Raw genomic sequence first — 15,502 nt, 5'->3', positions numbered from 1 at the left:
GGAAGGTAGTTCTTTCATTAAATGTCCTTTAATTGCCTATCGGGCAAATGTTGAGAAAATAATGAACTTTAGAGCAAAACTGTATGTGCACTCAGCGAGGGGAAAATGTTTAAAGCTAGTTCAAATTCTAATTTAGAAAACGGAGATCTCTTCAGACTTTTTTTTTGATCAGACCAGGATGTGTTACATGTTCTGTGTGGTATATAGTGATAGGTGTATATGTGTGTCTGCGTCTGTGGCTAGCAGCACATCTGTGTGATCACTGTGTGAAAGGAACGCACCGCTTGCCTCACAAGGATGTAAACGTTATAATTATAGTTAGGACTGCACTGGTACACAGTGCTTAGCCAAAGGTATTTAGGCCACCCTAGTTGAATAGAGTTAGATCCACTAATTTGTACAACAAAGTCAAAAGTTTGTGGTTTTCAAGTCAGAACTGAGTATTAAGCTGCTGACGGGTTTCAGATTTAAGATTTTCCAGCAACCTGTAGGGGCTGATTTATTATATTTGCATGAAAAAAAAATTCCTCTCACAAGGATTTGATTGAATCTTGAAGCTGAAGAGCAAATGCACTTCAAGGAAAAACAGGCCTTTTGTCATGTGGCAGGCAGGATTAGGAGCTGAATTTAAACACAACTTTATTGCTGTCAATAGACCGAGTTAACAAAATAATGATGGAGTGGCACACGGACACAAGACGTGTGACTTTCAAAATAAAACGGGAAGTAACACTGAGACCAGGACTAAGACACACAAACCACGCAGACACGAGGATATTACTGGGAAAACAGGACGGGACCATTAAAGATAAACTAGAACACAGACTACAAACAGAGGGCAAGACTATGAGAAACTGGACACAGAAGAGAACTGGGATCATAAGAAAGAACACAATAAGCTAAAGACCAGAAACAAATAGAGAACCAGAATCACAATCCACACATTCCAAAAGAGTAAATCATGAGACCACATTGAAGATCCAGGTCCACGATGCCTTTACATTGTGTGAGGACTAAAGCGGGGACAGATGGGAAAAATGAACTTCACACATGGAGCAGGGCAGGTTGTATTCAGACGGCCTGAGAATGAGCCAAAGGTGCCAAAGGGAATGAAATGCTTCAGTTATTATTTTCTGTCATCATTAACTGAACAAAACAACTCAATAATTAAAAAAAAATTAAATTAAATTAAGACCTCGAATAAAAATGACTGGCCTGTAACCATAACTGTGTGCTTCAGAATGTATCACTCCAGTATAAAACACAGTTTATTGTGTTTTAAAGTCTGGAGAGTTCAGCTGCTCTAGTAAAGACATAAATCTTTTACAAACAAATTACCTATGGAGATTTATTGTTGGCGAAAGGGCCAATTTGTTATCTTAAAAAAGCTGGGCAGTGCAGTTTTTAGCAAACATTACTCAAACAGGAGCAAAAAGTGTATTTCTTTGGGATTATTTGCCACTGAGGATGAATACGTTTTGGCTGGTCCAGTGTAGCAGCTCCGAAACCTTTTGGTGTGTTTGACTCTCGTGATATGTTCACTGTCGGGGAGCATTGACCTGACCTGTCACTCTCTGTCTTGAATAAATGTTTCGAGGTCAAAGCAGCAACGTCTGTCCAGGAAGGAAGAAACAAAGGTCTCAAAAACGGTGTGTTATTAGTCCTCTCTAACCTGTTTACGATTTTGTGGCCCTCGTGTTTAGAGCACAAGAATGGTGTGTGTGGATGTGCGGACGAGAGAAGAATAAGGTACAGTTTATTAGCTGGTCAGATTAGGTAATTTATTGATTTGCTGCCTTTTCTTTATACGTGTCAGCATCATTATCTTTGGGGTTTGTTTAGAAGCAGTTTTAATGAAGCAAAGCAAAAATCGACTCTGACAACACAGAAATTTTTAGGAAAGATTTGCATCCGTTATTCTGCTACACATTGAAGCGCAGTGGTGATACAGCGTGATGAGATGTATGACGATAAGGTGATCTAACGTCCCTGCTGCTGTCACAGCCGGCCACTGAATTAGTTTGTGATGTGATCCGCCAGAGCAAGCTCTAAATCGATACCTTCTACCTCTCCTCTGTTCTTCATCCCTTCACTCCTCTCCCTCACCTCACATCTCCCCCTCTCTCCCCTTTCAGTCTCTCTCTTCAGTTTCTCCTGTCTTTCCCTCACTCTCTGCCTCGCTATCGCTCTTCCTCTTCCCAGTAAAGGCCCAGACTGTGACAGGAATTCTAATAACGGCGCTCAGCTCTGCACAAACTGGCTCTTACTCTCTCTCACACACACACACAATAAGTTGTTGGTTCAGACTCTTTTCACGAACATGGCTGACAGTACTTTAGCTTTGCTGTGGAGGATGTCTGTAAAGTTTCTGTCAGATCCGATTACGACTTTATCTTTTAGAAAGGCATCAGGTCCTGTTGTGTTTAGCAGCTGCTACAATAGCTTATGGAGCTCCATGTAATCTCTCACTGAAAATTAGTTTCATGCTCTGTATGTAAAAGTGGACGTAGGCAAAGTGGCGCCTCCCAGTGGTTTGGGAGAAACTCTAATGAACCTTCAAGTCTAACATTTCGGTGTCGCCATCTTTTTTTTGTCTTTTTTAAAAACATTTACATACATTTCTGTGCAAAACTCTTGAGCCTGCCCCTAAAGGAAGAAGACTTTCTTTTAGTTTTTTTAAAGTCATGAACAATAGTTCTCCAGACTTGCAGGTCTTGCAAGTAGTTCTTTGGACATTGGTTGCTTTTTCACTCATTTTCAGTCCAGTCCTTGCACCTTACCATTTTCAGAGAAATGTTTTTTGATTGTTAAGCCACTTAGCACTGACCTTTGAGTCATTCAAGCGTAAAAAAAGGCACTTAAATTAACAGACAGCTTAAAAATGCCAAACATAACACAGTTTGTTTGACAGGCATAAAACTGTTTGGGGTTTTTTATCCCCCCCCCCACAAAAAAAAACCTGTTAGCTGAAAACCTGGTATATCTCAGGATGGTGTGCAGTGTGTCTTTAGAAAATTAGGAAACTGGACAAGTGGAGGACAAAAGAAGTGCCAGGGATATTAAAAAAGAGCAGAAGAACAGTATCTGAAAGTCATGTTCTTAAAAAATAGGAAAAAATATTGTGTGAAGACCTGACACAGATCTGACCTGCACCTGGACTTTCAGGTACAACAGTGAGTGTAAAACATGGTGGAGGCAATGCAACACTATCTGGAAGCCATTTGATTGGCTATAGCATCGTTTATAGCATGACAATGATCCCAAACATACATGGATAAACCCCACACTGACAGAGTGGGTTTTTCTGGATGCAAAATGGAACAAAAAGCAGCCAACATCCAAAGACTGCCCTTCAAGAAACCAGCAGAACTTAATTGAAGACACCCATTTTGGCTCAAGACTTTTGCACACTACTATTTTTCGAGAGGATTGACGCGCTTAGTAGAGTCACCCTCTAGTGGCCATTTAAGAAACTGCAGTTTTTGACACTTTATTTTACTTTTCAGTTTCTTTCTTTTTGCCTTCACTGTGTGAAGTTGAGTTATCTTTTTTCTTTTTTAATCTTTTGCTGTGCCTGTTTCCGTCTTCGGAGGAAGCAGTTGTTAAAGGAATTTAATGCTTAAGTAATCACTACTGGCAGAGGAATTTGGATCAAAGACTGTTAGCAGAGCGTTTGTGAAGGTCCTGGATGACACATCACGTCCTCTCACAGCACCTATGAATTAATGTCTTCCAGAAAACAGGTTTAGATGCCAGGAAATTTTCTTTTTTGGTATAAACAGCTAAGCAAGCACATGGGATGACAGAAGGATATGTAGTAGTTTAATCCAGCATCCCCATCCTTACATTACTCGCACTGTTCTTTTTTTTTTTTTTGTAATGGTCTCCTGTAGCTCTTGGTGATATAATGTTCTGCCAAATTTTTGATGTTTGTGCAATACCTTGGTGCTCCCGCTGTAAAATGTGATAATTTAAAAGCATTTTTCCATTTTTGCCCACTTTAATGGACATGTAATTTTCAGATGATGAAATATGCATGAAAGCAAGGATATCAAATTATGCAAGGGGCGTGAATAAAACAATAAATGTGGGATGGGAACATCAAGAAGAGGTGGTGCTGTTTTTAACTGCCCCTCTGCCTGAAGGATTTCCCAGAGTCTCATAGCCTCAGGCAGGAAACAGAAAAATATTCAGACACACTTTCATTAGTGCTTTTTTTTCTTCCTTCTTCCCTCTTGTTATTCCCTTTCCGTTGCTTCCATGTCTGGTCTTTTTGCTCCACTTTCCTTGAGCATTTCATATCCTCATTCGCTATTCCCTTTCCCTTCACTTAGCCTCTCTGCGTTCTTTTGCTCCCATGCTGCATTTTTTGGCTGAGTTTGAGAAGATGGCTGTTTGTGCTTTATGTGTTTGCACAAATTTACAACCATTGTGTGCATTGTAATGTATGTATTTGCTGAGACTCAATCCCAGAGTTCAAAGGCTTGTCACCTCAGATCTGGTTCTTTTTGTCAATTAGTTTTTTGTTCCATAACTCAAGCACATATCCCTTCTCTCGCTCAGAGCAGGAAAAAACAGGACAAGCTTCAAGTCCCTCCAAGAGTTGTTTTGAATTCTGCCTTACATACGCACTCAATCCCTGCGTCAGTTTCCAAGTAATCCCAGCGCTGTCGACAAAAACATACTGTTTATTGTCATTCAGAGGCGGGATTTCTCACTAAGGCCAACGTCACAGTGTCAAAACCGTGTTTGCAGCTAGCTGCGATAGATGGAAATGGGTTCAGGCTTGCATACAAAGAGCGCTGGAGCACACTCTCAGAGAGCGACGCTAAAAATGTTACCTCAGAGTTTCATCACTGTTATTACACTGAGTCATGTCTGGACCACGACCATTTCTCTGTCTCGAGTTTTCTCATCTTTTCACTCTCATTTTTCTGCAATCACTGTTTTATATGTTTCTGTCTTGACAGCTCTTTTGTATTTTCTGTCTATGCTGTCTAGAGCTAGACTGCAAAATGGTTTAAAAAATGCACCTGAGGAAAAATTCTCACAGTTCTACTTAGTTTTTTAAGAGGGAGTCTTCATCTGGGAGATTTTTCCAGTTTTTTAGTTTCTGCTGTTGGTCAGATAATTAGTTTTAATATGCCAGGTTTTACTATTTTGCTGATGCTGCAAATCGAATGATTTATCTGTCATTACAAATATAATTTCTAGTTAGAATGATGTTGAAAATCCTTTTTTGCAGCCCTACATGGAAATCTTGTGGAATTTGTATTTCTTTGAGTTTATTCTTGAAGTCATTGTTGGCTTCTTTGTTGTCAGATGAGTCAGATGAGTTCATTGTATCTGCTCGTGGCTTCCTGTTGGTCAGAGAGACGTTTTGTGAGAGGGAAGATGAGTCATCTAATGCAGAAGAATCACAATTAGACTTTATGTCAAGAGAGACAGCAATACACATACACACTAATGAGCAAACACAAGTGAGCCCCCTCAATGCTCACGCTATATTCAGACACACGAGGAATTTGATTTAATGTCAGAGATGATGACACATTTCAGCCATTTTTAATACACACACGCACTTCCCCCACATACACGCGCGCACACCGCAAATACTGACTCGATTGAATGCTTAAAAACACACATAAACACACACACACACCCCTCGCTCTCTGTATTGCCGCGGCAGGAAATAGAGACAAGACGGAGCCCTCAGCTCGGGCGAGGGGGGGAAAAAAGAAAGACTTCCACTGGTGGTTTCCATGGAAACTGTCTCCCTTTCAGTTCAGGGGGAGGGAAAGCGACTAGTGGATGACTTAGGCTGACATTTAAGGTGGCTCGTGGACAGGGTGGTAAGGAATTTAAGGTGGTTTGAAGTATGAATCCATCAGGCTTTTTCACCTCGAGGATGAGAAGGGTCATTTACGGTAATGGCAGTGCGGCACGGGCGGCTTGAGCAAACACCTTGGGCTGCACAGTCAGCATGCTCAGCAGCAGGACACACACACACAGACTGACACATTCACACACGGATTATTTATATTTACATCACAGATCTGTTCATAATTTTATTACAACGCGGGAGGATGATGTCGCTGTATCAGTATCACACGGACCAAATAATTGTAAAAATAATAGGACTGATGGTGGGTGTGGGTGGGTGTGTGACTCTTTAAGTGGGTCAGGCTGTGTTTCGGATTTGTACTGTTAAAAAAATGTCTCTTTTAATACCTGAGTTATGTGCTCTTATGTTGCTTTGAGAAATCTAAATATGTTGTTTTATGTTCAGTGTTTTCACAACAATTTCCACAAATTTCCTCCAAATTTAATGAAACGTTCTTCTGCTTAGAGGCAGAATCAATAAATGACCTCACATTATTAATTAATCTATAAAGCAGCATGTACACACATCGACTGATTGGTTTTTGTTATAAAAACTATTGAGTGTGGAAACTCTTGTGCTTCACAGAAGTTTTACTACATTACAAAATTCTTTACAGGATAAATAATCTGTAAAATCATGAGAAAATTTTGATGTTTTGAACTAAGATATTTTATGTAAATACAATTATAACAATTATATTTTTACAGGGGGACTTTTAAAGTTGACCAAAGAACCTGATCACCAAACAAATAAAATTATTATCAGCCCAGGAACTTGTTTTAAACTTTTTGTGCTTTACAGATTTTAATAGTCAGTGCTAGAAATACATTTTGGTCAGTCCTAAATTTAAAAACCAAGTCTTGAAACTGTTGTGCAAACAAGTGAGGTATAAAGCAAAACCGCTAACCCACACACACACCACAACCACACACTTTTCCATTACAAATGCAACAGCGTTAAATGGTAAATGGCCTGTATTTATACAGCGCTTTACTAGTCCCTAAGGACCCCAAAGCGCTTTACATATCCAGTCATCCACCCATTCACACACACATTCAGACACTGGTGATGGCAAGCTACATTGTAGCCACAGCCGCCCTGGGGCGCACTGACAGAGGCGAGGCTGCCGGACACTGGCGCCACCGGGCCCTCTGACCACACACACACACCACAGCCACACACCTTTCCATTACAAATGCAACAGCGTTACACACACTAGGCCCATGTTTTTATTCGCCTCCCTCGGTGCTTCTCTTCTAGCCTCATCTGTAATCTGTGTGACAGTAGTTTCGTTCTTTGTTCATCACCTTTGCTTTATTAGTGGTGGAAAGTGACCGTCTACAGTCGTGTGAAAAATGCATTTTTTCACTAGACTCCATGCAGTCCTCTGAAAAACTAAGTACAACCTTGCTGCTAGAAATTAAGCAGGTAAGCACCAACCAAGCGCTGCTAATCAAATGCACTTGGTTAACTGATCATCAGTAAGTTTTGGCAGTTTGCTGGTTTGGTGCATTCAGGTGTGGACGTCCCAATAAATTTATCCCAAGGTCAGACCGTGTAGTGATCAGGGAAACTCAAAATACCCAAGAGCTAAATCTCAGACTCTGCAGGCCTCAGTTAGCATGTTAGATGTTAAACTTCATGACAGCAGAATTAGAAAAAGAGTGAACAAGTATTTAAAATGTAGCCAAAACACAAACAGTCGTCAGCACGGTGCTGATGACTTGGGCTTGTTACACGGCAGCTGCACTTTGAGTCATTAAGTCCACCATTCTCATCGCATGTCAAAGTATTATAGAGTCAAATGTGGGACCATCTGGAAAAAAGCTTAAGCTTGGCTCAAAATCGGTTGTGCAACAGAACACTGCTCACAAGCACAGCAGCAAGTCTACAACAGTGACTGAAAAAGGAAAGAATCAAGGTGTTGCAATGGTTCAGTCAAAAGTCCAGACTCAACCTGAGTGAATTGCTGTGGTGGGACCTTAAGCGAATGCCTGCAAACCTCAATGAACTGATGTTGTAAAGAAGAGTGAGCCAAAATTCCTCCACAATGATGTGAGAGACTGATGAAGTCGTCCAGAAAACGATTACTTAGAGTTATTGCTGCCAAAGCTGGTTGTATAAGCTACTGAATCATGGGGTGTACTTAGTTTTTCACAGGTTTCAGCTATAAATTACACGAATGAGACTATTTAAGACCCGAAGATAAATAATACGAGAAATAGGATGAACACTTCAAGAGCACTAATGCTAATGAGACATGCTATATATCCGGTATATGTCTGAGTGGGAGGGAAACAGATGGACTGTTGCTGAGTAGGTGTGTGTGTTTTTCTATGTTAGCTCAATCTTATAGTGCAATTTAAACCCACCCTTGTGTTTCTTATAGCTTCCTGCAAGCTGAGTGCTAAACCAGAAAACCAAAACATCTTGAATTTTGCAAAAACCGGCAGAGGGAGCTCACAACAACATGTTGTACAAGGTGTGTTTGGCATGATTGTGCACCACAGTGGAAAGTTAGAAGTAAATTAGAAGAAAACCGGCATTGAGTACAGGAGTTTGTGCAGCGCCTTGACCCAGTTCCTTTATAATAGAGAGAGGAGAGATAAATCAGCGAAGGGATGGATGAAGTGAGAAGGGAACAGAACCAGAGGAGGGAGAGGAGGAGACAATTAACACAACAGCCACGGAAGCTGTCCAAGGCGAAAACAAGTGGGTGGGTGAAGGAGACAAACATGAAGTAGTATGTTGTTGATATTTGGCCTTGAAGGATTTGTGCTCACGATAACAGGCGGAGAAAGAAAAGAGAAAGAAGGCAGGCCGAGGTGTCAGATGATTTAAATGTTCTTTTCCTCCCACCCTGTTTTGGGCTGACGTCTTTGTTGTGATTCGCGTCTCCATGAAGAAGCCACCACTGCAGATCGAAGTGCTGTCTGTCTATTAAAGGAGCGCTTGGGAGCGTCTAGCTGTGAGCTCGGAGATTCATGCCATCTCCCCTCAGTGGTTCAATTTAGAGTCTACCTTCCTTCCCTCAGCTCTCAGCATTGACTGACTTCATTTCCCTTATCTGGTTTTTCTTCCCCTCAGAGCTGCCCTACGGCTGGGAGAAGATAGATGACCCCATCTACGGCAGCTACTACGTAGAGTAAGTTTCCCCGTTGTCTTTGGATAAACCAGCCACTCTGGAGTAAAACAGGAAATGCATTTCCATGCGCTACAACGCCTCGTTATGAATTATAAATGACTCAATTCCCATTTCTTTTTCATATATTACAGCTATTTCATTAAAGCTTTAAAGTAAAGTGCTTGCTTATGAGGGCTGTCCTGCAGGTTATATGACAAACACACTTTTTTTTGTTGCTCTTTTTATTCAGATACAGTTTTAAGAGGCTGCTGTTTCTGTTTTGTCATTAATTTACAAAATGTGCTTATTTATATAATTTAATTGCACCTAAGAATTACTAAAGGAATTATATTTTACACCCAAGTCATAACCATAGTCATGAAATTTAATGCATTATTAAATTTTAACAAACTGTAGATGGAGTTAGAATTACAGACTAGATAAACTAGCTTTGTGTTGTTAAGCTGTTACAGTGATCGTGGTTGCAAACACCTGCCAGACATTAGTTTTACATCCAGCAGAAACATGTTCCACAGATATTTTCTGGCAATTTATCTCCATCCTTCTGCTGTTTTTACTTGAGGAGAGTGCTAATATTTACTAACAACAGCAGCTGAAAATTTGACTAAGAGCTGGGCTCTCAGCAAGACTAACAACCCTTTCCTTCAAAAAGGAGTTATTTAACTCAGCAGATTTTTAAATGTTGGTGATTTAAAACGTGGAAAGCTGCTATTTTTTTTATGAATGAGCACTCACTTTTGGCACTTGAATACCTCTGAATACAAGGTTCACAAAAATATAAAATAAAAGCATGATTGCTGTGAACACATTTCTAATAAAGCATTGCACTTTGGTATTTCTGTTGGCTTTCAGAGAGGCTTTAATCTGTCCTTGTTCATAATTTGTGACAATGCACTGTATTTACAGTCACATCAATAGAAGGACTCAGTTTGAGAACCCGGTCCTGGAAGCCAAGAGACGCCTGGAGCAGCAGAGGCAGATGCAGAGCCAGGGACTCTCTGCTCTACCGCTGCCTACAATTTACAGAGGTACAATTCCGCACCGTGTCCAGTACTTACATGAAAACATGCTGACAGGCTCACGCAGTTGCACAAATATGAAAATGCCATGACTGCAGAAAGAATGTCTGTAGCACATAGCCTTGGTCTTGAGGCCATCTCACGCTAATGCATTTTTGAAATAATTACACATTTTCCCTCCAGTGCTGAAATTCTGGATTGAATACTTTGCATTTTATTCCTCTTTTCACGGCTTATGTCATAGAGTGGGCTGTTTCACGAGTGTTTGATGGGGCAGATTAACAGTGTCACAGTGTACAGGGTCGAATGGAAATCACAGGCAGTGCAGGGGACAGAGAACATGCCAGCCCTAAGGCCCCTAGTGGTCATATCCAGGCATGCGTATGATGACATACTACAGCAGGACATTATTACTCCTTCATCTGAGTAAAAACTGCTTTTCTCCAGCGAGATTATCAGGATATTGTATCCTCAAGTTTTGGCATTAAGAAAAAAATTACAATAGATGCATCCAGTGCTGAATAAATCACGTAAAAGCAAAAAAAAAATGACTCAATAACACAATGTTCAACAGTTCTAGAAATAAAAATATGGTGTAAATTTGTCCCTCACAATTTTATCCAAATGCAGAGAAGCCATTGTTTACGAGGGACCCAACCCAGCTGAAGGGCACCTTCCTATCGACAGCCCTGCAGAAGAGCAACATGGGATTTGGCTTTACAATTATAGGAGGCGACGAGCCCGACGAGTTCCTGCAAGTGAAGAGCGTAATACCAGATGGACCTGCTGCTCAGGATGGAAAAATGGACACAGGTAATTATATGTAGCGTGCAATTTTGACAACTGGTTTCAAAATAAATTGAGGTTTAAACAAACTGCAAGCTGTCACCGCTGTCACTGCTGATAGTGTAATGTTTGTAGAAATGTTTAAGCACTCCCTCATTACTGTGACACCTCAGTGTTATGGACCTTTATTTTTTTCTCATGGCAGATCAAATACAGAAAGCTTTTTGCTGGCAGGAGTTTGAATTTTTACCTGTCTGTTGGCAGGTTCTGTCAACATGTCTGGTTCCTAAAAAATCCACAGAAAACAGCAGTGTTAGTATTCAGTGCATTTTTGAGTTACTGTGTAACTTTTAGCAACAAAAGTCAGAACAAATCCAGAGATTTCGTAGCATAAAGAGCAACCATTTAGATCCCGATAGCAGTGCGCACAGAGATCTTGGACGATTGGGTGAATTACTTTACGTTCTTAAGTATTCAAGTCTTTTCAAAACTCTCTTCAAAAGTCAAAGTCAGTAGTTTTCTGTAACAAGTATTTCAACACCGTATACCTTCTAAAGTGCAGTAGAGAGATCATTGTTCCTTAAGAAATATTAAAAGATAAAAAGATATTAAGGTTGTGCGTGTGTGCAGCCTCAGCTTCGTCAGATTTATAGATTTATTTTCTTTTTTCATGTAGAAGATACAATACTGAATAAATATGTCAGCGTGCAGCTTAAATTCTACAGTCATTAAACTATAGATTAAGAAAATGGTACCATGGCATTGTGTTAATTTCTCAATTTTTCTGTATAACTTTACAATATGTTACAAGGTGGTTGCACTTTTTCTCCTCGTTCTCTATTCCTGTTGCGATACACACACAAGTTTTAAGTGTCACTGTTTCCATCTCAACAAAAATATAAGTGCCCCCTCCAGTTAGGTTAAGCCTGGTCTAAGTGGGTGATAAATGCAATCCATTTTGGCCACAAGTCCTTAAACTTATCCTGCTGTAGTTTTAAAGAAAAGGACAGTCGTTCCATTATGTAGGTGTCATAAAGGATTTTTAATCAATTTTCAATTTGTGGTGCATCAGGCTGTGGCGGCTTCAGCGAGTAGTACTCTCATTAAGTATTTGTCTTCTTTAGTTTGAGTGTTCCCGTGTGAATCGAAACCTTATCACAGTGGAGCGGTTTGCGCATTCCAGTGATCCCAGGAGCTATGCTGTAGGGTCTCCCAGGGCAAATTGGTCCTGGATGAGAGAACAGAGAAAGATTGATTCTGAAAACCCCCATGATGACAAAAAAAGGGTCCGGTTTACCTATCCTGGGGCCAGGCTCGGGTTAGGGGAATGACATGAACCCAGATAAGTAGTAGCTTCATGAAGTAGCTACACTGTCTTGGCATCAAATGGAGTTGTGGTCCTAAATACTGATTATAAATATTTGTGGATTTTTCTCCACAATGACTTCAGTTCTGGACATTTTCAAAACTAATGGTAATGGTTTGTTCCTCATGATCCGCGTACAGTGCATAGAATAAAGCACTATATGAATATGAATGTATGGTGGAGTGGAGTGGTCGTAAGAGCACAATAATATAAATGTGTTTAGTTGCGAGTTGATTCCAAGTAGCGCAGGCTATTTTCTTTCCATCAACCATACCTGTAACATACCCACATCTAAAAGGACTTTTACAGTCATATACAAAATACCAATAGGAGGCACAGTTGGTCCTCTGTGGCAAAATATACAGCTCTCTGTCTCGGTTTTTTATACGAGCATGCGTTATTAAGGTCAATGTCGTTTTCTTCCCGTGATTCCTGTGTTTTTCTTTATTAAAGTCTTCTTCAGTTTCTCTCAAATCCAATTCAAGTCCAGTTATCATTTATTATAAGTCCCCTGTGATGTATAATAAATGATATCAATATAGTGAAAAAAATTGCCTGTGTACCCCAAGATTCCTGGAAATTTAAAATCTATTGCTATTGTTTCCACATCCACACAAATAAGAATTCATGGGCATCATTTGTCCTTGTTGGCATATTTGGGATGCCCTATATTTATGCCTGTGGCACTGTACGTCCCAGACAAGGACTCCAGTTTCCTCCCAGTACACCCTGTCCTCTGTCAGTGCACTGTAACATCTTCCTTTTAATAAGATGGAGAGAAAAAAGGTTTGATTGGCCATAACTGACATCAGCCCACACACCACCTACTTCATTAGGAGATTCAATCTGCCTTGATAGCCAAACAGCAGGAACACAAACAGTCCTGGTAAAATAATTTGTACACAGGTGTACCAGTGTCAGACACCCCCAGACATGTGTTTGTGCTTTGATTCGTAAACACAAACGAGCAGCAATGCTGTCTCACGTGGCTCGCTTAGTGGCTGGAAAGAACCTGCATTGCTGTGTGTGGAGAGGTACAGATTGGATCCTCGGAGCAGCCAGTGTGTGTTTTCATTCCTGGTGTCCTTGAATAAAGTCCTAAATCCAGTTCATTACCAGTATGTTGTTGAGGATGAAAACGCAGATTCCATAGGTTATTTTAAACTTCACACGCAAAGGCCAGTTTTTAGGTTTAAGATAAAAAGCCAATGCTAGAAAAATCCCAGTAAGCCACCGTCACAGGATCAGAGGAGGACAAGCTTCATGTGTGCTCTCTTCCGAACCTGCGAGCTGGCCTCATGCCTGGCACGGCCGGTGCCTAAACTGCTCATTTAGAGCTCATTTCAGAGCTGGGATTCCTCCTTCCTGCTTTCAGCTCCTGCTCTGTGCTTTTATGTCTCTCCCTCTGCCTATCAGTTTCTCTTTTATCTGGATTCTATCTCTTTCTGTTTTATCTCCATCTCTCTTTGTCTCTGCAGCTTACCCTTTATTATGCTTCCTTATCTAACCATGTCATCTGACACTTCTCCTCTGTTTTCAGCCTCAGTGTGTTTTCATCCATGTTCTCTTTCTACCTCTCTGGTTTTTCCTCTCTCCTGGTCTGTCAGCCTCCCCCCCTCCTCTCTCTCTCTCTCTGTTCTGATTTCTGTTCTCTCCAACTTGCTCCTCTACGCTCTGTGACATTGCCAGAGCGCACACACATTCACATTCACACTCGCACACAGTTGCACGCAGACACTCCCTGGCTGAGATTAGCTGGCCTATTTGAGCTGTGCAGCATTGCTCTTAGGGATTGTGTACGATTGTGCATGCGACATGTATGGTGTATGTTTGTGTGTGCGCATATGCTCATGGGAATGTGTGCGTGTCTGCATGTGTGACAGAGAGCGCCGCTAGAAGTGTGAAATAGAGGATTTGAGGCAGCTGTATTTGTCATGGGGCTGTGGATTTAAAGCTGAAATCCATAACTTTCCGCACGTTCAAACTACAGCAGAGATGACGGAGTATCTAGTGTCGTATTTGTGAAGTTATTTCACCTCTTTGTTATTGGTGTGCAGAAAAAAAAATGTTATCAATCAACCAGGCAGAGCAATCTAAAGTTCTAATACTGAGGAGACACCACCAGCCAGGATGGGTGTGCTGAAGGAAACTGAACACACACATATACACACACAATCTTTTAAACAATGGTACTCACGCATTTTGGGTTTTCGACTGTGAGATGGAGTCGGAGGGTTATAATGCGCAGTGCATGAGACTGTAGGTATTTACACATTTGAATTTTTGAGATTTTCTGTCAATTTGCACGAATCATACTCATCAAGACTCTGACCCCTGTCTCATCTCTCTGTCTCGCACATACACTTTGGTCGCCTGCTGTGGCAGTGGACTGATACCATGATACTTGTGTGGCACTTTTGAGAGGCGAACTTGTTCTGATGCCACAGAGAGATGAGACCTTTATTTTTACTGCACACTATGTCATACATGAGCCGCTGACAACAGATCTTTTGGTTTTCTCTGCATCTACTGTGACATTCTGCCATGTGACTGAGGCTGCTCCTGTCTCCTCCCTCAGGTGATGTCATCGTCTACATTAATGACATTTGCGTGCTTGGCACGACGCACGCCGATGTGGTCAAACTTTTCCAGTCTGTACCGATCGGTCAGAGCGTGACCCTCGTGCTCTGTCGAGGGTATCCCCTGCCCTTCGACCCCGAGGACCCAAGCGGTGCGGCCAGCGCTTCCCTGACGCCCATTGGGCTGGAGCACCGCCCGCTGGTGGTGAATGGTCGCGGCAGCTATGACCCGTACCTGGAGTACCTGTCGCTGAGCTCCCAGCTTCCTGGTCAGGCTCTGGCCCAGGCTGGAGCTTCCCATCCCGGAGACACACATCTGGACGGCTCATCCCTGCCGCCCACCACGCCCGGCTCGGCATCGGCGCTCACACCTCACAATGACAACGTGTCAATGGCCTCTTCTGGGACTGGGGCTGTTGCCGGGGCAACAGCACAAGGGGCAGAGCTGCTAACAGTTACCATGGTGAAAGGAGCAGAAGGATTTGGGTTCACCATCGCCGACAGTCCTACCGGTCAGCGAGTTAAACAGGTGAAGTGTCCCAACGCCGCCTCCTCAATCAGTGAACGACTTCAGACCTGTTTAATATTTTAATTGTAATTTTCATTCAGCATTTCAGGAATTAAATGTGTTCTTTCAAGTGCAAACTCTCCACAGTCGGCTAAAATAGTCGAGCTGACTTACAAATTAAACTTGAAGTAGAGTTACGACAGCAGGTCAGAGAA

At 41.6% G+C, this 15,502-nt stretch overlaps 1 protein-coding gene across 7 annotated transcripts in view; it reads left to right on the top strand.

The window, feature by feature from the left end:
- magi2b (membrane associated guanylate kinase, WW and PDZ domain containing 2b) overlaps positions 1-15,502 on the top strand; it is an 89,571-nt gene that overhangs the window by 53,795 nt on the left and 20,274 nt on the right. For 4 of the 7 annotated variants that reach the window (XM_082540868.1, XM_082540867.1, XM_082540870.1 and 1 more), the window contains exons 7-10: positions 8,972-9,029; positions 9,936-10,057; positions 10,679-10,861; positions 14,779-15,308. In XM_082540868.1, coding sequence (XP_082396994.1) covers positions 8,972-9,029; positions 9,936-10,057; positions 10,679-10,861; positions 14,779-15,308 — 893 coding nt within the window. Of the gene's footprint in view, positions 1-8,273; positions 8,367-8,971; positions 9,030-9,935; positions 10,058-10,678; positions 10,862-14,778; positions 15,309-15,502 lie in introns of all 7 variants that reach the window. The other 3 variants (XM_082540866.1, XM_082540865.1, XM_082540869.1) reach the window with 1 other exon arrangement.

This window comes from Aulonocara stuartgranti (assembly GCF_965226115.1).
Source record: "Aulonocara stuartgranti genome assembly, chromosome: 7".
Lineage (NCBI taxonomy): Eukaryota > Metazoa > Chordata > Actinopteri > Cichliformes > Cichlidae > Aulonocara > Aulonocara stuartgranti.
The sequence above is the reverse complement of the archived record's forward strand: the minus strand, read 5'-3'. Positions and strand labels throughout refer to the sequence as shown.